General features: G+C 37.6%; 1 protein-coding gene across 3 annotated transcripts in view; it reads right to left on the bottom strand.

Annotated features, from left to right (window-relative positions):
* Nucleotides 1-22,727, bottom strand: part of TLK2 (tousled like kinase 2) — a 103,792-nt gene that overhangs the window by 80,034 nt on the left and 1,031 nt on the right. For 2 of the 3 annotated variants that reach the window (XM_029211519.1, XM_029211521.1), the window contains exon 2: nucleotides 21,360-21,445. In XM_029211519.1, coding sequence (XP_029067352.1) covers nucleotides 21,360-21,440 — 81 coding nt within the window. In that variant the 5' untranslated portion in view covers nucleotides 21,441-21,445. The remainder of the gene's footprint in view (nucleotides 1-21,359; nucleotides 21,446-22,727) is intronic. The other variant, XM_029211520.1, reaches the window with a different exon arrangement.

Raw genomic sequence — 22,727 nt, 5'->3', positions numbered from 1 at the left:
CCCCCACTCACCGCAACTAGAGAAAGTCCGAGCGCAGCAACGAAGGCCCAACACAGCCAAAATAAATAAATAAATAAAAGTTTGTCTCTAAAAAAAAAAAAAGGAAGATTCAAACTTAGCACTATAAAAATTAATCTCACTTACTCGCATTTCCTGAATGGGCAAGAATGGGATGGCCCAGGGTTGTGACCAATAGAAAAATGAGAATAGCTGGTACCGACAGTTTAAAGTCAGGTAGGTGTGGGACTGAATCACTGAACCACTGAATGAAACTAGGCAAATCACTTAAGCTCTATGAACTCTGGTCTTCTCATCTGTGATAAAAAAGGAAAAACCACCCACCTTAGGGATATTGAAAGAATTAAATAATACTATATATTGGGGAGGTGGGTAAAATACTGCCTGAAATAAAATTAGTGCTCAATGGGAGTACGGGAAGATACGCATGGACCATTCTTAACATGAAACTTTAAACAACCAAGCCAACCAGTTTTAAGCACTCTATAAACTGTCAGGCATATATTACAATAAAATAGTTTGCCCGCATAGAGGCTAGATTATTCAGCAAGTCACAATATTTAAAATCTAACTAAAAGGTAATGGCTTTGAACCACTGATCTAAATAAAAAATGCTACTAAACCATGGCTGGGAATGCAGCACCCTCAATCTATTTCTCCCTGCAACCTCCACTAGATTATAAACTCCATGAGTGAAGGGATAATCTTCTACTCACTACTACATACTATGTCCCTAGCACAGTATCTATTACATAACAGGTATCTAACGAAGGTGTGCTCATAAACAAATGATGTTCTTTAATCCTTTGTACCTCAATGTCCTCATTAATGAAGTGGGAATACAAAGAAACTTCTATTACAAGGAACTCTAAGCTTAAATATTCTCACCCTTCTGTTCTTGGGGAATGTTTTTATATTTACACTATTTGATGCTATTGTAAATTGTATTGCTTTTCAAATTTCAATTGCCAATTGTACATTGCAAGTTTACATAAATACAATTGATGTATTTCAGAAATTGAACTTGTAGCCTAGCTAAACTTAAATTCTACTAGCTTTTTTTTACACCAATTACTCAGAACTTTCTACATGCATAATCATGTCATCTATTGGGCTGGCCAAAAAGTTCGTTCGACTTTTTCCCTAAGGTGGCTCTAGTGGCACTTAGTTGCCTTTAACTTCATTCGAAACAATTTTGTTAGACTGTATTGTGACAGCTGTCATATCAGTGTGCATTTTAAAAAAACATCAAAATTGGTGAATTTTTGTGCAGCCGTTTTAATATTGAAGATGGAAGGGAAAAAAGCAACATTTTCAGCATATTATGCTTTATTATTTCAAGAAAGGTAAAAATGCAACTGAAACGCAAAAAAAAAATTGTGCAGTGTATGGAGAAGGTGCTGTGACTGATCAAACGTGTCAAAAGTGGTTTGCGAAGTTTTATGCTGGAGATTTCTCGCTGGACGATGCTCCACGGTTGGGTACACCAGTTGAAGTTGATAGCGATCAAATCGAGACATTAATTGAGAACAATCAGCGTTTTACCACGCGGGAGATAGCCGACATACTCAAAATATCCAAATCAAGCACTGAAAATCATTTGCACCAGCCTGGTTATGTTACTCACTTTGATGTTTGGGTTCCACATAAGCTAAGCGAAAAAAACTCTCTTGACTATATTTCTGAATGCAATTCTCTAATTAAACGTAACAAAAAGGTTCCGCTTTTAAAACAAATTGTGACAGGCAATGAAAACTGGATACTGTACGATAATGTGGAACAGAAGATATCGTGGGGCAGGCAAAATGAACCATCACCAACCACACCAAAGACCGGTCTTCATCCAAAGAATGTGATGTTGTGTATATAGTGGGATTGGAAGGGAGTTGTGTATGAGCTCCTTCTGGAAAACCAAACGATTAATTCCAACAAGTACTGCTCTCAATTAGACCAAGTGAAAACAGCACTCGACGAAAAGTGTCTGGAATTAGTCAACAGAAAATGCATTATCTTCCATCAGGATAATGCAAGACTGCATGTTTCTTTGATGACCAGGCAAAAACCGTTACAGCTTGGCTGGATGGTTCTGATTCATCCGCCGTATTCACCAGACATTGCACCTTTGGATTTCCATTTATTTCAGACTTTACAAAATTCTCTTAATGGAAAAAATTTCAATTCCCTGGAAGATTGTAAAATGCACATGGAACAGTTCTTTGCTCAAAAAGAGAAAGTTTTGGGAAGATGGAATTATGAAGTTGCCTGAAAAATGGCAGAAGGTAGTAGAACAAAACAGTGAATACGTTGTTCAACAAAGTTCTTCGTGAAAATGAAAAATGTGTCTTTTATTTTTACTTAAATACCAAAGGAACTTTCTGGCCAAAGCAATATAAGACATCTAAAAAATAAACATAGTTTTACTTTTCCTTTCCAATCTATAAGCTTATTCGTTTTACTTGCCTTAATGCATCTGGCTAGGACCTTCAGAACATGCTGAATTGAAGCTGTGAGAACAAATATCCTTGACATGTTCTGGACATTAGGTTGAACGCACTCAATCTTTCACCATTTAAGTATGAGGTTCATTGCAGGTTTTTAATAGACATCTTTTGTCAGATTGAGGAAGTTCCCTTCTATTCATAACCAGCTCAGAGCTTTTATCACAAATTAGTGCTGAACTCTGTTCAAGTGCTTTTTATGCATCTATTACAAGATCATTTAGCTTTTCACCTTTATTTTATCAATAAGGTAGATTACATTGACTTTTAATGTTCAATCTACCTTGCAATTGGTATTAAACCCAATTGGTCATGATGTGTTATCATACATATAGGATACACAGAGAGCTAGATTCAATTTACTAATATTTTGTTAATGATTTTTGCATATATATTCATGAGGGATACTGAGCTATGGTTTTCTTTTTTCATAATGCCTTTACCTGGTTTGGTATCAAGGTAATGCTGGTCTCATAAGTGTTTTCTGAAATTTGTGAAAAATTTGTTATTTCTTCCTTAAATGTTTGATAGAATTCACCAATAACGCCATGTGGGCCTGGACTCTTCTTTGTGGAAAGGCTTTTAATTACAAATCCAATTTCTTTAATTAATATAGGGTTATTCCGAGTTGCTTTCTATTTCATTTATTTCAACTCTATTTCTCTCCTACTTAGTTTGCTCTTTTTCTAACTTCTTAAGGGGGAAGCTTGGGTCATTGATTTTAGATGTTTCTTTTGAAACTGTTTCCTTCTAAAGCACTGCTTTAGCTGCATACCACAAATTTTGATAGACTGTGTTTCATTTTCACTCAGGTCAAAAGATTTTCTAATTTCCCTTGTGAATTCTTCTTTGATCTAAAGTTTATTTAAAAGTATGTCATTTAACTTGCAAATGTTTGGAGATTTTCCAGGTATCTTTTTCTTTTTGATTTCTTATTTAATTTTGTTGTAGTCGGAATACTCTCTATATAATTTTAATCCTTTTAAGTTTGTTGAAACAAAGTTTTATAGCCCAGGATATAGTCCATTTTGGTAAATGTTCCATGTGCGCCTGAAAAGCATGTGGGTATAGTGTTCTATAAATGTCAATTAGGTACAGTTCACTGACAGTATTGTCCAAACCTTTTATATCCTTGATTTTTTTGCCTGCTTGTTCTATCAGTTAATTGAGAGAGAATACTGCAATTTCCAACTAAAGCTGTGGATTCATCTACTGCTCCTTTCAACTGTCAGTTTTTGCTTTGCTCTGTTATTGGATGCATAACATTTACAACTGCTGAGTCTTCTCAATGGATTGATCCTTTTTTCATTATGAAATGCCCTTCAGTACCCCTTGTAATATTTTCCTTGTTCTCAAGTCTCCTTTGTCTAATACAACTATAGGCACGCCAATCTTTTTATACTTAGTGTTTATACAGTATCTTTTTCCATCCTTTTAAATACAAAGATACAGGTTAAAAATAAGGTGGGTTTCTTGTAGACAGCGCATAGTTGGATCGCATAACAATGATCTAACCTGACACTCTTAATTGGAATGCTAGATCATTTACAAATTAATTATCTGTGTTTAAACCTACTATGTTACTTTCTTTTCCTATCTTTTCTTTTCCTCCTCCCCATCCTTCTTTAGAACTGAGATACATATTTTTTCAAGTATTCCATTTTATCTCCACTAAGAGATCATTAGCTATTATCTCTGTTTTGTTATTTTCTTAGTGGTATGCACATTTAACTTATCATAACCAACCTCTAAATAATCTATGGGAAAAGAATCTAAAAAAAGAGTAGATATATGTATATGTATAACTGATTCACTTTGCTGTACTCATGAAACACAACACTGAAAATCAACTATACTCCAATAAAAAGAAAAAAAAGAAAAAAATTCATTGTAATCAAAGGTTTGTTAGTAAAAGCAGATTCCCATTATAGCAAATGTCACTATAAAAAGTTCTATAAGGATAGCCCATAACAAAAATTTTGTTCTAAATTTCTATTCAGAAATAAATAAAACTTTGGAGAACTAGATAAAATAAGTTATCTACAACAAATAATTCTGTATAACAAACAGCTCCTCAGGTTCTATTCCAGAATATGTAACAATTTTTTAAAAAATTGTCCTAATTGAGTGCTATTAACAGGCAAGACCTTTTAACTTTTGCTCCAGTATCTAGTATGGCATACAGATTCACCTCACTTTTCCCCACATGAAATATTCTAAATCATCCCTAGAAAAATCCCCTTTCAAAACAAGCCACCAAATAATAATATAGCATCAAAAAAGAGAGGGCTTTACATAACACCACCAACTAGCTCTAAATAAATTAAATCTTTTAATTTTCTAATTCATTTTAGATAGTTCCTGTTTTTTTCTCCAGGACTTAACAGAATTCTGACTTTCAATAATATGCATACTGTAATTACAGATTAATTCCAAATTATTCCAAAATATGAAAGCCCTATGGAATCTGTTATGGTGAGAGTTTATTTGTAATAGTACTTGTATTAAAACTTAATATGGTCCTCATCAAAACCTCAGAATTGGGCTTCCCTGGTGGCGCAGTGGTTGGGAGTCCACCTGCCGACGCAGGTTTGTGTCCCGGTCCGGGAGGATCCCACATGCCGCAGAGCAGCTGCGCCCGTAAGCCATGGCCGCTGAGCCTGCGCGTCCGGAGCCTGTGCTCCGCAACGGGAGAGGCCACAACGGTGAGAGGCCCGCGTACCGCAAAAAAAAGAAACAAAACAAAAAACCTCAGAATATGTACTGCTGACACACAGAACTCAAACGGGCCTTGGAGATTATCTGGTGTAGAGATTTGTTCCTTAGATCTCTAATAAGTCCTAAAGATAACAGTGGGGGTCCTGAACTATTTTTGACCTACACAGCCTATTTAAAATGATAAACTGGCTTGACTTTAGCTAAAATTTCATCAACTCAGTATAGATGAAAGGATTAACTCTATGTAGTAAAACTCACCTCATATTGCTCTAAAGCTCTAATTAATAAAACTGGGGAAATAAGGTATTGCTTAATAAATTCAGTTTAATAGAAAACAGGCCTTTTAAAACATGGCCTCCCAGGGAGTGAAGGGAAGAATAATAAAAGATTGGGAATTAGATTTAGTCCATTCTCCTACACAATAACTTTCCACACAACATCTCTAATAATTACTTACATGCTTCTGCTCAAATACTTCTGTAAAAGAGAAATACGATTCAAAGCGATATGTTCTAATTTGAAACAACTAACTGCCAGATAGTGGTTTTTAACCCTATTTTTTTAAAAGATTTAATTTTATTTATTTTTTTATTTTTGGCTGTGTTGGGTCTTTGTTGCTGCACGTGGGCTTTCTCTAGTTGCAGCGAGTGAGGGCTACTCTTCGTTGCAGAGCACGGGCTCTAGGCGCACAGGCTTAGGTAGTTGTGGCACGCGGGCTTCAGTAGTTGTGGCTCGTGGGCTCTAGAGCACAGGCTCAGTAGTTGTGGCGCATGGACTTAGTTGCTCCGTGGCATGTGGGATCTTCCCAGACCAGGGCTCGAACCCGTGTCCCTTGCACTGGCAGGTGGATTCTTAACCACTGTGCCATAGGGAGCTCCTTTAACCCTATTCTGAATCACTGAACTTTTTAAGAATGTAGTGAAAACTGTGGACCTGTCCCCCCGGAAAAAGACACAGCCATAAATACATACGTACAAATTTTTACCTATCATTTTACAAGGTTCAGGAACACTAGCATCTGTCCACAGACTCCCTTAACTAACTCCCTTAACATACTCAACTATGGGGAAACAAATGTTCTCATTCATTGATGGAGGAATACAGTTATATTCCTCTTCTCTATGGAAAGGAATATGGCTATAACTACCAAAATTACAAACGCTCATATCCTTTGATCCACCAATTCCACTTCTAGGGATTTATCCAGTAAACATGTGTGAAATGACACTGTGTATTACAAAGATATTCACTATAGCACTGCTTATGTCAATAAAACAGTGTTGTTCATCTAAGTGTCCATCCACAGGAAATTGGTTAAATTATGGTTCAGCTGCACAATGGAATATTAAACAGCCTTGGGGGAAAAAAGCCAAGGAAGCTCTATGTGTACTAATATAAAACAATTTCTATTATTCTAATATAAAAAATATTTTAAACACGAAAAGGAAAATACACAATAATAATGTATATAACGTACTTGTCTTTTAAAAAACGGAGGGGTGAATATACATATGTATTTGCACACACACACACATATATAATGTATACATTGTCACGTGTGATATATATGATATACACACACACAAATAAAATACAAGAAACTGCTAATAGTTGTCTCCAGGGAAGGGGACCAGACAGACATAGGAAAAGCGTAGCAGGGACTTCCCTGGCAGTCAAGTGGTCAAGACTCCATGCTCTCAATGCAGGGGGCACAGGTTCGATCCCTGGTAGGGGAACTAAGATCCCACATGCCGCATGGTGTGGCCAAAAAAAAAAAAAGGAAAAGCGTAGCAGAGATGTTTCATTGTGTATCTTTGAGATCTTCTGCATTTGGTACTATGTAAATATATCACCTAATCAAAATTAATTCTTAAAAAAAAACTCTACCTTAGACCCTAAGCAGTTTTGCTAAGCTTTAAAACCAAGCTATTCTAAAAAAAAAAAAAAAAAAAAAAAAAAACCAAGCTATTCTAGGGGACTTCCCTGGTGGTCCAGTGGCTAAAACTCCACGCTCCCAATGCAGGGGGCCCGGGTTCGATCCCTGGTCAGGGAACTAGATCCCACATGCCACAACTAAGAGTTCTCGCACTGCAACTAAAGATCCCGCACGCGGCCATGAAGACCCCATGTGCTGCAACTAAGACCAGGTGCAGGCAAATAAATAAATAAATATTAAAAAAAATAAAACCAAGCTATTCTACACTATCATTCTGTGACTTATTCATAATAATATTTTATCAGAATTTTTCTTAGGTTGTTTAGCTATAGTGATCTTACTGTGAAACAAAAAGTCTCATCCTTCCACAATCTGACCCCCAAGCAAATTAATTACTACGCTCTCTCCTTTTAGGCTCATAATAACTTCACATCTCCATATTGTTTTTAATGGAGGGGAGTGAATATACATATGTACTTGTGCTCCCTTCTTTTAGGTTTGTAATACCTTCACATCTCCATATCCACCATCAGCTGTATGCCATAGACATATGGGTCCATGCCTGCCTGATTGTAAGTGCCTCAAGAGTATGCAGTGCATCTGGTTGATTTTTTTTTAATCCTCTGTAACACCTATACATAGTACAAACTCAGTAAGAGTTAGCTGAACTCAACTGCTGAAAAATTTGGGCACTAAAATGTCAATATAGCTATTATATTTCTTCTCCTTCATCTCATCCAGATTATCACACAGCAGGTCAAACGGCTTTTCATTAGAAGCTGATGGAATATTTTGTGCCTTGATTCTAGCTAGTCAATTGTTAATATAATGGAGATTGGACAAGTTAGTTTTGGTTTGATGCTAGTAGCTTCTGCCAAATTTGAACATTAAATCTGCCTGCTGAAGTTAGTTAATATAACAGAATATATCCTGAACTAGAGGCACCATCTCCTGAGACTAGCTGGCCCTTCAGATTACATTTTAATTCCACAATTAATCCTTAGTATTCCTCTGGAGACAGACAAAACAGAAATTAAATCAACATGAACCCTGGCAGCAGACTATGTGATAAAAGTCACATACTCTTTATAAAAGCAAAGTTATCAGTCACGCGGGTCACATCTATTACAATAGATACCATCACCTTGTTATCTTTATGTAGGCAACATTAACAGTCTTCACAGGACTTAATACTTGAGGTAATACTGGTTAAAATAAAATTCTAGGGATTCCCTGGTGGCGCAGTGGTTGAGAGTCCACCTGCTGATGCAGGGGACACGGGTTCGTGCCCCAGTCCGGGAAGATTCCACATGCCACGGAGCAGCTGGGCTCGTGAGCCATGGCCGCTGAGCCTGCGTGTCCGGAGCCTGTGCTCCGCAACGGGAGAGGCCGCAACAGTGAGAGGCCTGTGTACCGCAAAAAAAAAAAAAAAAAGATTCTAGTACAGCAAATTTGGATAGCCACTTACTGTTACCATTTTAAAACTAAACTATGCTTTGGTTAAAATAAAAGGCGCTGAAATAGACATTTCTCCAAAGACATACAGATGGCCAACAGTCATGTGAAAAGATGTTCAACAATGCTATGTAACTCACCAAGTTACTTACTTTGTCAACATCCTTGGCCAATAATACCGTTTGCAAAAATAACTGCCATTTGAGTAGTATTACTAGTTGTGCAGATGCTAACAAAATTTTCAAGACTTCTAGGGCTTTTGCTAAATGTGGACTAAAAGAAAAACAATCACCAGTTTCTGACTGCGCTTTGTCAACAATACGGGATGAGAGGAGGTCAAGCTTCAACAAAAGAGTGAGTTTAATAAAATCCAATCATTCCAATTCTGCATATACACCCAAAATAACTGAAAGCAGGGACTCGAACAGATATCTGTACACTCATGTTCATAGTAGCATTACTCAAAGTAGCCAAAACACAGAAGCAACCCAAGTGACCATTGACAGATACATGGATAAATAAAATGTGGTACATATAATATTATTCAGCCTTGAAAAGAAAGGAAATTCCGACACATGCTACAACACGGATGAACCTTGAGAATATTATGCTAAGTAAAATAAGCCAGTCACAAAAAGACAAACACCATATGAGTCCACTTATATGACATTTCTAGAGTAGTCAAATTCATGGAAACAAAGTAGAATGGTGGTTGCCAGGGAATAAGGGGAGGCATAAACGTGGATTTATTGTTTAATGAGTACAGTTTCATTTTTGCAAGATGAAAAAGTTCATATTTACTACAATTTTAAAAAGAGTGAAGTTCAGCAAAGGAAACCATAAATAAAACTTAAAGACAACCTATGGACTGGGAGAAAATATTTGCAAACAATGCAACTGACAAAGACTTAATTGCCAAAATATACAAATAGCTCATACAACTCAATAACAAAAAAGCAAACAACCCAATCAAAAAATGGGCAGAAGACCTAAACAGACATTCCTCCAAAGACATATAGATGGCAAACAGGCATATGAAAAGATGCTCAACAACGCTAACTATTAGAGAAATGCAAATCCAAACTACAGTGAGGTACCACTCACACCAGTCAGAGTGGCCATCATTAAAAAGTCTACAGATAGGGCTACCCTGGTGGCACAGTGGTTGACAGTCCGCCTGCCGATGCAGGGGACACGGGTTCGTGCCCTGGTCCGGGAAGATCCCACATGCCACGGAGTGGCTAGGCCCGTGAGCCATGGCCACTGAGCCTGCGCGTCCGGAGCCTGTGCTCTGCAACGGGAGAGGCCACAACAGTGAGAGGCCCGCGTACCGAAAAATAAATAAATAAATAAATAAATAATAAAATATGGCACAAATACACTTACCTACGAAAAAGAAACAGGCTCACATACATAGAGAACAGACTTGTGGCTGCCAAGGGGGAGGGGAGGCAGGGGACGGTTGGACTGGCAGTCTGGGATTAAAAGATGCAAACTATGATATATAGAATGGATAAAGAAGGTCTTATTGTATAGCATAGGCAACTATATTCAATATCCTGTAATAAACCATGATGGAAAAGAATATGAAAAAGAATATACATAGATAGATAGATAACTGAATCACTTTGCTGTACAAGAGACACTAACACAACATCGTAAATCAACTATACTTCAGTTTAAAAAAAAAAAGAGTGAAGTTTGATGACCAACCTCTTTCTTTATCTCTCTCATCTAGTTAGAATTAGGAAACAGACATCACCCATTTTTAAAGAATACTTTTAGAAAAACACTCCACCTCTATCTTCCTTGCCACTGTCTCACAGTATACTTAACGGGCAGAACAAAGTGCTTTTCTTGTTCCTCTGGTATTTGCAATCCAAATTCCCAGAAGTCTATATACACATAATGAAAGGGTTAATAAGGAAAGGATTTTGGCAAGATTTTTTTCTAGCCTTTGTTCCTGAGGGTTTTGTATTTTAACGCCACTACTCGTTCTTTGATAGGATTAATGTCTAAATGGAATTTTTTAGTTTTGCTTTCCCCTTTCTCAAATATGGCTCCCTCTTTTGGTGCAGATCATCAAAAATAATTTTCTTAAACTGGAAGTACCCAGAATTGAACTGATTTCCAAGTCATACAGTTAATTAACTTCTTAGAAGGTACCAGAACCAAAGCTACATTATTCCTATTCCAGTACACTTTGCAGTATATGCAGTTAAAAGGGGGGAGAGGGAGGTTAAGTTAAAAGAGTAAGATATGACTAAAACGAAATTCCATTCTTAGCTCTGTATTCCAAATTGCACAGGAAATTACCAATTAGGTTTCTAAAATTATCAAAAACTGAACCAGGGACTTCCCTGGCGGCCCAGTAGTTAAGACTCCCTGCTTCCACTGCAGGGGGGAAGGGTTCGATCCCTGGTTGGGGAACTAAGATCCCACATGCCGCACGGTGCAGCCAAAAAGTAAAAAAACAAACAAAAAAACAAAATTCTCTTACTGTGAGCATTTGACTGTGAACATTCCTCAGCACAAGGTATATCTGTGAGGGGAATGATACTGCTTGTATCTGATGGCTAATACAGTATAACTATGTTCTATTGTTAAACAGTAAAGATAAGATTCTACAAAACTAGTGTATGAAAAGTGGGAAGAAAGCAAAGAGCCTGACTTAGTCATGAGAACCTTGGAAAACAGGCAAAACTAATCAACCAAATGAGAAGAAGAGCTTTTCCTAGTACTCCAGATCCTTCAGACTGCTCTAACCTGCAAAGGAGTGTTCCTTGGGTAGAAAGCAAGAGCAGTCCAAATTATGAAACAAGATTCCCCATGAAAGTCTCTAAGGGCAAAAAAAGCTGACCAGCAGGCAAGCAGGTGCTAGGACAAATGACCCTACAATAGAAACTTTGTGGCGCCACACTAACTCAAAGCCTAGCCTCAAATGAACCAAAAAGAACAGAGAGATGGGAAGGGCAACGCTTCTGCAGGGCAAAGTCATCAAATACTCCAGGAATGATTTTTTTTTTTTAAATATGACTAAAGTCTAAACAAGGTAAATTTGGGACTAGAAAAAGCCAAGTCTCTTTCTGGATTAGGGAAAAAGGGAAACTGGACTGTAAAACATCAAAAAGAACAGCCTAAGAAGTGTTTAAACATGGCTAACATACTAGGAAGCAGATTCTAAACTAATCCATCCCATTACACACAGTAGTAGTTAGGACCAAGTGAAGCCTACCATCAAGAGGGACCTAGCAAAAAAAAAAAAAAAAAAAAAAAACAAAAAACATTGCAACAGATCTTGTTTAAAACTATTTATTAGAAACATTTTTAGGATGCAACTTTATAAACATTAGCACTGAAAACAAAAGAGGTACCTAGCAATTTGAGACCCAGACAAGGTAAAGAGGAAGAACAAGACTAACCAAGCCAAACCATCTCTAGACTCGTTTGAAATAAGAAATCATTGATAGGACTTATTGATGGCACAGTGGTTAAGAATCCGCCTGCCAATGCAGGGGACACGGGTTCAATCCCTGGTCCGGGAAGATCCCCCATGATGCGAAACAACTAAGCCCGTGTACCACAACTACTGAGCCTGCGCTCTAGAGCCTGTGAGCCACAACTACTGAGCCTGTGTGCCACAACTACGGAAACCCACATGCCTAGAGCCCGTGCTTTGCAACAAGAGAAGCCACCGCAATGAGAAGCCCACACACCACAACCAAGAGTAGCCCCTGCTCGCGGCAAGTAGAGAGAAAGCCCACGGCAACGAAGACCCAGCACAGCCAAAAATAAATGAATAAATTTAAAGATAAATAAAGTAAAAAATAAAGCCTTAAAAGCATTCAGAAAACGTTAAAAAAAAATCATTGATAATACAACCTTACTTGCTTTCTTTCTCCTTGCCTTAAAAAAAAATTTAAGAAATACTTCAATTTAATCTTTAACTAAAAGTAAACAGAAAATAAGAAGTAACATAAATGACTAACAGCCAGGTGTAATGACAATACTGACCACATATAGGAAGGAAGTAGATGAAAAGTGAAAATCACAAGGAGGAAAACTAGATATGGATATGGATTCTCTAACCACTGTGGCACAAGAGTTCATGTACACTTTGTTAAGTGTCAACCAAATTTATATTACTGACTGTGAAAAAGAGAAATAAGGTATTACTGCACCAAAATCCATAAGACAAGAATTCAGAAAGGTAAGATCAGCACTCAAAAAACAGTATTTCTATTTGAGGGCATTTGCTGGTTTAATTCTAAAGAAAAAGCTTTGAAACTGAGCTAGCTGTACTTTAGGAGGCCTGAGTGTGTGGAGAAAAAAGAAAGTCAAAGCCCAGGACCTGCCCAATGAGGGTATTCTGGGAAATCTACCCTATACTTTAAACAAAGAGCACAGGGCTACCCTTTCAGGGTAACAGCCACCTAGGAATACACCAGCCCTCATGAAAACTCAATGGATAGAATTATGGAGATTAGACAAATTTAAAGAGAAAATAAAGAAGTGGAGGTATCAGAAGAAATACAAAAGTGCAAGGAAATTTCAGAACAACCTACTCAGTATTCAGCTCTGGGAAATAAAGACCAGCAATCCAGAAGATAGGGTAAGAGGCAGAGAAAATACAGTAAGAAGGTCTAACATATGTTTAAATGGAATGCAAGAAAGAGAAGACAGTGGAAGGCAGAGGCAATATATGAAGAGACAATGGCTGAGAATATTCTAGAATTGATGAAAACCAGCAACCCACAGATTTAAGAAATCCAATAAATTCCAAGCAGAATAAATCAAAATAATCCAACCATTCATAAAAATCTGCATACAGATGTTTATAGCAGCTTTATTCATAACTGCTAAAACTTGGAAGCAACCAAGACATTCTTTAGTAGGTGAATGGACAGATCAATAAACTGTGGTACATCCAATGAAATACTATTCAGTGCTTTAAAAAAAATTTTTTTAAAAAGAGGTAACAAGCCATGACAAGACACAGAGAAAACTTAAATGAGTATTACTAAGTAAAAGAAGCCAATCTGAAAAGGCTACATACGGTATGATTCCAACTACATGACATGCCAGAAAAGACAAAACTATGGAGACAGTAAAAAGATCAGTAGTTGCCTACGGTTAGGGGAGGGAGGGTGAACAGTTGGAGCACAGAGGATTTTAGGGCAGTAAAACTACTCTGTATGATAGTATAACAAATATATATCATTGTACATTTGACCAAACCCATAGAATGTACAACACCAAGAGTGAACCCTAATGTACACTATGGACTTTGGGTGATAATATGTCAATATAGGTTCATCAGTTGTAACAAATGTGCAGGGCCAGGAGGTATCTGGGAAATCTCTGTACCTTCCACTCAATTTTGCTGTGAGCCTAAAACTGCTCTAAAAACTAAAATCTATTTAAGTGTATTCTCAGGTTCCCCAAAAATATTCAGATGTAAATAAAGCTCAGGAAAATAATAAAGAAAAAAAGTAATCCAATCTAGACATATCTCTCATCCCTACATTATAGTGCAGAAGATCAAAGTCAAAGAGAAAATCTCGAAAATGGACAAAGAAAAGATAGATTACCTTCAACAGAATGGCAGTGAGACTAAAAATAAAAAGAGTATAATGGAAGTCAGTGGACAATAGTAAACAATGTACTGAAAGAAAATAACAACCAGCTTAGAACTTTAAACCTAGCAAAAATACCACCATTCAAGAATCAAACCAAAAACAGACATTTTAAAGCAGACAAAATGGAGAGACAATCACTGGTAGACCCACACTAGAGAAATTCCAAAGGATATATTTCAGGCAAAAGAAAAAATATTCCAGATAGAAGGGCAGAGATGTGAAAAGGAATGAATGACAAAGAAAGTGGTAAACACATAGGTGAACATGTAGGTTAGGCAAAAAGAACGTAACTATAAAACAGATGCAATAATAATCTGTGGACTCCTAAAAATATATATACAAATGGTGAATACATGACTTTTCTTCATGTATCAAAAGCCACAGAACTCTACAACACGAAGAGTAAATCCTAATGTTAAACTATGGACTTTCGTTAATAATAATGTATCAATACCGGTTTATCAATTGTAACAAGTCTACCACACTTACGCAATATGTTAATAATAGGGGAAACTGGAGGGATGGGATGGTAGTATATGACAGCTCTCTGTACTAACTGCTCAATTTTCTATAAATATAAAACTGCTCTAAAAGCCTACTAGTTAAATATATATACATATACAATTAAATACAGAACAATAGCATGTGAGGTGGGAGAGGAATAATGGAGTTAAATGTTCAAGGCCCTTATATTGACAAAAAGGAGGGCAAAGGTACTGATTTAACATTAATCTTTGATAAATTGAGGATACATATTGTAATTTCTGTGGTAACCAATAAAAGAGTGCATAACTTTCAAACTAGAAGGTGGAAAAATGGAATATTAAAAATAAATAATAATATAACTGACAAAAATTTGAAGGTGGGGGGAAATAGTATGAGAATGTTTGTCTTTCATAGCAGATAATTACTCAATAAATTACAAAAAAATTTCAAAAGGTAAAAGAAGCATAAGGAAGATTTAAGCCAAAATATATGTCATTGCTTTAAATACAATCTTAGACAAGAGTTTGGAGCTAGATTAAAAGAAGAAACATGGGGGCTTCCCTGGTGGCGCAGTGGTTGAGAGTCCGCCTGCCGATGCAGGGGACGCGGGTTCGTGCCCCGGTCCGGGAAGATCCCACATGCCGCAGAGTGGCTGGGCCCGTGAGCCATGGCCGCGGAGCCTGCGCATCCAGAGCCTGTGCTCCACAATGGGAGAGGCCACAACAGTGAGAGGCCCGCGTACCGCAAAGAAAAAAAAAAAAAAAAAAAAGAAGAAACTTGCCTAAGATGGGTGACAATTAACTCTATTTTCATCTTCTCAATACTCTTTTCCAATTCAACAAAGATTTATTCAGTGTATACAATGTGCTGAGCACTTGAATAGTCAGAAATAAAGGTATCACCCATGTTCTCAAGGAGACTAATGGGGAAAACAAATGTGTTATAATAAAAGTAGGTTATCAGGTGCTAATAAGATAATGCAACTAGATGGTGCAGCTATCTGGAAAAGCTATACAGAAGGGATATCCGGATTATGCTTTGAAAAGTAAACTGAAAGTTCATTTGACAAATAAAAAGGAACGGTACAGGAGACATCATAACCCTGTTTACTAATATGACAGTTTAGAAGATCAGTCATGGTTTGAGGTAGCAGCGACCAGCAGTGGAGGAGTAGATGATCCATGAAGTTAAAAAGTTTGGATAGGGAGTTTTAACTCTATCCAGTAGACAATGTGGAGCCTTTAAAGCAAGGGAGTAAAACAATAATATTGGTATTTTCAGAAATATAACTGGTGGCAGTTTACAAAAAGATGAATGGGATAGGAGAAACTAGCTATTACAGTTATGAATGAGGAAGGTCTGGATTAAGGCAGTAGCAGTGGCACAGACAAATACTAGAGAAAGAAGAGAAATGAGCTGATACTTGACTACATGTGAAATGAGGGCAGAATTAAATGAATACTAAAGTACAGATGGTCCCCGACTTACAATTGTTCCACTTAATGATTTTTCAACCTTATGATGGTGCAAAAATGATATACATTCAGTTAAAACCATACTCCAAACTTTGAATTGTGATCTTTTCCCGGGCTAGTAATACGTGACACAACACTCTCTCACGACACGACGCTGGGCAGCGGCATCAGCACAGCTCCCAGTGAGCCATGCAATCACGAGGGTAAAAGAACCAAGACACTTACAACCATTCTGTACCTAGACAATCATTCTGCTTTTCACTTTCAGTATGGTATTCAATAAATGACATGAGATATTCAATACTTTATTGTAAAATACACTTTGTGTTAGATGATTTTGCCCAATAGTAGGTTAATGTAAGTGTTCTGAGCACGTTTAAGGTAGGCCAGGCTAAGTTACCATGTTCAGTAGGTTAGGTATGTTAAATGCATTTTCAACTTCTGATATTTTCAACTTACAATGAGTTTACCAAGACATAACCCCACTGTAAGTCGAGGAAGATCTGTAATGAAAAGGAGAACGTAACATAAAAGCAAACATAATAAATTTATCAACAGTTCCTTAAAACTAACCGGTATAAATGTACACTATTTTTCAACATTTGTGCTTATTGACCATCTAACTATGTACTAAATATAAACACCTAAACACATTGTTCAAAATTACTGGCACTGGTATGTGAAATAGCTAACATTAGATATTGATAACTGACACCTTCTAATTGATGCAATTCACTAAATGACAGGAGAAAGGTATTGGCTGGTTAAAGGTCTTTTCAGAAATCAAATGTGATCATTTAAAATGTTCACATATCAGACTCACAAATTTATAAAAGATAGGAAAAGAGATCATTTTTCTTTAAGAAGACATCAATAATCTACTATGTGGTACTACCTAAAATTACATGCTCTTGCTTCAGGCTCTATAAAGTGAAGGTTCTTACTGTGCCAAAAGAGATAGTCCCACTTTTCATGGCTTCTCATTTTGCTCTTCTTGTCAATACCATCAACACACTGCATAATCCATTTCATTCAATACAACTGAAACCAACGACATTCATCAAAAAAGTAAGTGATAGTGTGGAATCCTAAAAAAATAACACCTTAAACGTTTTCTTTGAACTTAAAACATAAATGTTTATTCTGTTGCCAAGCTTTTGATACAGGCCCTTTGAGTTATAGATCCACTATAGTTTCACACTGTCTTACACAAACCACACCCATAATGCATCATCTACAATTTCCAGTTTCAATTTCTTTAAAAGTGAAGCAAGAACTTTAAAGATACTTGCCAAGGATCTAAATGAAGAATTCTTCCAGATTAAAAAAAAACTTTTTTATAAATTTTTATAGTTATCTCCTTATTGACTCATTTTATATTCAGTCTTTCCAAGGCAGTTACCTTAGTTTTCACCGAATCGACAATTCTTTCATTTTACAATCATATGTCAATGGTTAACACAATTTTGTATTGAACTATATGATTATAATACAAGTGCAAGCTGTCATAAAGTGACTCTTGGTAAGTCTATAAATCAACTGGTGGGAGCAATGCAGTGGGCATCAGTTAGTATGTCTTATAAAAAGGGTAGGAGTGTTTATTAAGACTAGTATCCCTGTTATGAAAGATCTAAATTCACTTATTGCTTTTATTGTACTCAGGACAGTATCTGGCACACAGAAAGTACTTTAAGAGTATTTGTTACTATCTTAGCATTAAAATTCAACTAGGTACAGTTAACAGTGCATCCAAGGGTGGAAATCCACCTACTTTACAGTCTCCAGAATCAGAGACAAGACTACCTGTATTTAAGTTGTCAAAAGGGGAGAGAGTAGGGAATATAAACTGCATTAAGTCCTCATTGAAAACATATGAATACAAGGTACAGTCAGTTTCACATTACTGGAAGTGGATTATCTAGCACTTAAAGGAAGAGAACTTAAAGAAGGATAGCTCACATGTCAAGTCAACAAGAAATGAAGAAGTAGGTTCGTAACCCAATTAATCTATCACCTCAAAAATGCTAAGAGTATGGCTACAGGTCCTCGTAAAAGTGGCAGCTAGACTAGAGGAGGAAAGTCAGCTATAGCTTAGTGCACATCAAGTTACCTTCCTCCATTATCAACTCACTGATGACAGAAAGCATCAATCTCTTAAACAAAACCACATGGTGCATCCCAAAGCGCAAAAAAAATGCCTTTGTTTTACCAATTATTATAAGTTAAATATTATACATAAAATTATATAAAATTAATGCATATAAATGCAATGTAAAATAAAATTTTTAATTTGCCAATAACCTAAATATAAGTAAAGAGCAACTTAAATACTATAAGTAATAAATGCGGTGGCTTGGCCATTTTCTTTTAGCCTAAGTTTTGTGATGTATATCCAATTTGCAGGTACAAAACACTCAAGGCAACATGACAGAATATCTACAATAACCAGGAAGTTCAAAGACTGCAGCTACTTTAAACACCCTGTCCACTAGGAAAGAATCCACAGTGGCACTGACCTTCTTCCTTCTATGGACATCAAAAAGTACTGAAAATGTTATGAATAGTTCGCAGAAACTCAAGAGACAGCCCATGAGGCTGCACCAGTCCCACTAGATGGCACTATCACAGGAAACTCACTCTGCTCTCCCATTTGGAGCAAGGGCTGAAAGCGCTCATGATCACTGTAAAAATGAAAGCTGTCATCAACACAGTGACATCCTCATTGAGAAATTATGACCCATAATGAGGAATTTCCAAGCTAGAAGGAGGAGCTTATCCAAAAGCACCTTTTCTCCCAGTACTGTGGTCACCTCCCCACTCCTATTTCAAATCAGTGGTCTGAGAGATACAATGTCTTGCAGGCAAAAGAAGTCCTGCAAAATGGAGATTTTCTTTTTCCTCTTCCTAACTCCACAAAACACAGGATAATTTACTTGCCTTTTTTTTCTTCCCAAGTTTCTTTGCTATGGGTAAAAATACTCTCCTGCTAGTCCATGAATAACAAATTTACTGTAATCAATATACTTACCATGTTTGGAAATTTCAAAATAACATACAATTAATGGCATAAAAGCTTTTGGATATGAAGTAACTTCTTTCTATGTATCAAAGGGAGAACTTCCTATTAAACAAATAAAGTTTTCTGACACCTTAGTTACATGATTTTAGGTTGGGCCTGGGCAGCAGAATTCACAATGTTACTCATTCCCCTAACTTACGCTCTACCCCATGGAAAGTACGCTTGGATACAGCTACCATGAACCTAAAAACAGAAGGAAAGAAAAGCATCCTAACAAGGAAGCCTAAAGAGTTTAAACCGCATACAATTTGAATACAAACTCGCTTTTACTCAGTAGGTGACCATCTAAACAGACAGATTTGGATAAGAGCCTTTTGCTGAATTCCCCAGTTAAAAGACACAACAAAGGTTATTATTAGGTAATCAATTGAATCAGAGATCAATTTAATACTCAAATATACTGCTCACTTACAGCTGAAGCTACTTCACCTAGATCAGAGAATTTACATTTACACATGTAACTTTAATATACAGCAACAGTCAGGAGTATAGCTGCTCCAAAGTGCCACAAGTCAGTTACTTAATTAAAGAGGCCAAGAAACCAAGAATTACAAAATGTGTAACAAATCCTGTGTTCCCATAGCACCTCACCACAGCTCTCATCACAGCATCAGCTGTCTGTCTAGAGCACTTGCTCTGCCCACACTGCGGGGGGGCCTGGAAGCACTGTACTGAGGCGGCATCCCTAACACCCGGCACAATGCCTAGTATGGAGCAGGTACTCAGTAGCTGCTGAATGAACAAAAACTATCAGGCTATTCCAGCTCACCAAAATTATGAGACTCCTCAAAGCAGCCAGTTTTTCCAACTAAACCCTGACAAACACCTTCTCCTTTAAGAAGCTACTGGGTCTTCCCTGGTGGCGCAGTGGTTAAGAACCCGCTTGCTAACGCAGGGGACATGGGTTCGAGCCCTGGTTCAGGAAGATCCCACATGCCGCGGAGCAACTAAGCCCATGTGCCACAACTACTGAGTCTGCGCTCTAGAGCCCACGAGCCACAACTACTGAGCCCAAGTGCCACAACTACTGCAGCCCGCATGCCTAGAGCCCGTGCTCCGCAACAAGAGAAGCCAGCGCAATGAGAAGCCCGTGCACCGCAACAAAGAGTAACCCTCGCTCACGGCAACTAGAGAAAGCCCGCGTGCAGCAACAAAGACCCAACACAGCCTAAATAAATAAATAAATAAAAATTAAGAAGCTACTGACCAAAGCATGAGACTAAGATCTAAGTCACCATTAGAAATAAGATTTCTTGAAAAGCACAGGAAGGAATGTATCACATGAAGTCAAAGATCAAAAATTCTCGAGTCTCAAGCCCAAGGAAGCAACATCTTGGATTGGTGAAAATTTTAAATAAAACATCATAAATATATTTTATATTTGTATTAAAATCATAAATATGTTTTACATTTTGTACTAAAGCCATCCTATGAGAGTAGAGGGGTGAGGTAGCAGGTATATACGAATGCACAGGAAGCCATAACACTGCTTAAATTAACACCCGCCCATTAATGAGGCCTGATCTTATTTTATGCTCCTGGAACAAAATAAAGAATGAACAAGAAGGAAAAATAGAAGGAGAGAAAAAGCAGTCGGGGGGTACAACCAGGAGGAATCTGCTGAACTGCAGATTTGGAGAACTAACAGACTTAGCAGAGGCAGATTTTTCAAAACTCTACACATAACTATCCAGAAAGTCCAGCGTAATGAAGCTATGCCAATACCTTTTCATTAACAGTTTTTTCTGAGTGACTGAGCTTTGACAAAATGTGGCATAGAATCTACATATACATCCTGTTAATATCCTTGCAACAGACCCATGGGAAACCTCTCCCATATTAGAGGGTAAAAAGAAGTATATCCTCCCATAGAGAGTACCTTCAAGCATACTGTTAAATGACTGGAACAACTGGTAGGATTTAAAAGTTCACTGGAACTGTAAGCCAAATCGTCTCCCCTTCAGTGTATCTGTATGATCCACCCAAATTGCTCTTTGTTTTTAAATGTGTTTACATTAGACTATAATCAGTGTTTGTTATCATCATTTTACTCACCTTACTAACACCAACTCCAGTAAACCTGGCCTCTAATAATTCCTGCCGTCGGGGGTCCAGGCTATGCAATTCTTCCATCATTTCTACTGAAAAAGAAAAAGTACCTGTGAGACCATAAAAGCTAAAACATGAGGAACCAGTTTTTAGATATAACAAATCTCAGAGTAATTATTTCACCAAATGGTCACATACAGGTAAACCTCAAATAAATATGGTGTACAAGTAATAAACTACAATGTGCTGCACCAAACAGTAATACATTTAAAGTTATAAAGTGGCTCAAAAGTCCTCTTCTGAGCAGTGGTTAAGAATCCGCCTGCCAATGCAGGGGACATGGGTTCGAGCCCTGGTCCGCGAAGATCCGACATGCCACGGAGCAACTAAGCCCGTGCGCCACAACTACTGAGCCTGTGTGCCACAACTACTGAAGCCCATGCGCCCAGAGCCTGTGCTCCGCAACAAGAGAAGCCACTGCAGTGAGTAACCCCCCGCTCACCACAACTAGAGAAAGCCCACACGCAGCAACTAAGACCCAATGCAGCCCAAAAAAAAAAAAAAATACAGCATGAATCAGAAGCTACTAGTAACTTAAAATAATGCTATTATATGCCTCCTTGCTCTAAGGACCAGATAGTAGCTCATGAAAAATGGAATTACTTCAAATTTAATAGAGAACCCATGGTAAAACCATCAACCGGCATTCACTCAGGAAACTAGTATAGCTCCATAACCATCCCTTTACAAAATCTTTCTCTGCCACTCCCTGGAGCAAGTAGGTTTCTCTAGACATCTGCTTTTAGCACTCCTTCCAAGCAGGGAGGGGCAGGAAGACACCATTTTTAAACTCCTTCCACGACCAATTAACGCACAGGCTACTCTCAGCAAATACCTCCATCGTTTGCAAGAGATCAACTCTTGCAGAACCCACTGGAAACCTCCCCAATATTAAAAGTAGAAGAGGTGCATATACCATTACATAGAACCCCTTTGAACATATTATTAAATAGTTATTGGAATGATTGGCATGATTTAAAAGTTCACTGAAAACATGAATGAAACATGCTCCTCTGCAATCTAACACCTCCACAATTTCCAGTAACAACCCCTACAAAGTCCTCCAGTTTCATTTCCCTTCCTGGATTGAGAGCCTGGGGCAAAGGGGAATGAAAGGGTGGCAAATTAAAGTTTCACCCACACAGACAAGTGCACGTTAGAGAGGGAATTAGGAAATTCTCGGAAGGGTAGAAAAGCATCTTAAAAAAGAAAAAGGAAAGAAGAAAAGAGATTGAGCCAGTGTTTCCCTAAGTGGCCTTCCTCGCGTCTCGCCCTGCCCTAATCGAGACCAGAATGGCAGAGGTTGCAACCTCC

The sequence above is a fragment of the Monodon monoceros genome, unplaced genomic scaffold (genome assembly GCF_005190385.1).
Source record: "Monodon monoceros isolate NGI ecotype Baffin Bay Population unplaced genomic scaffold, NGI_Narwhal_1 Super_Scaffold_9, whole genome shotgun sequence".
In the NCBI taxonomy this organism is placed as follows: domain Eukaryota; kingdom Metazoa; phylum Chordata; class Mammalia; order Artiodactyla; family Monodontidae; genus Monodon; species Monodon monoceros.
Note: the sequence above shows the minus strand (reverse complement) of the source record. Positions and strands in the feature narration are given on the sequence as shown.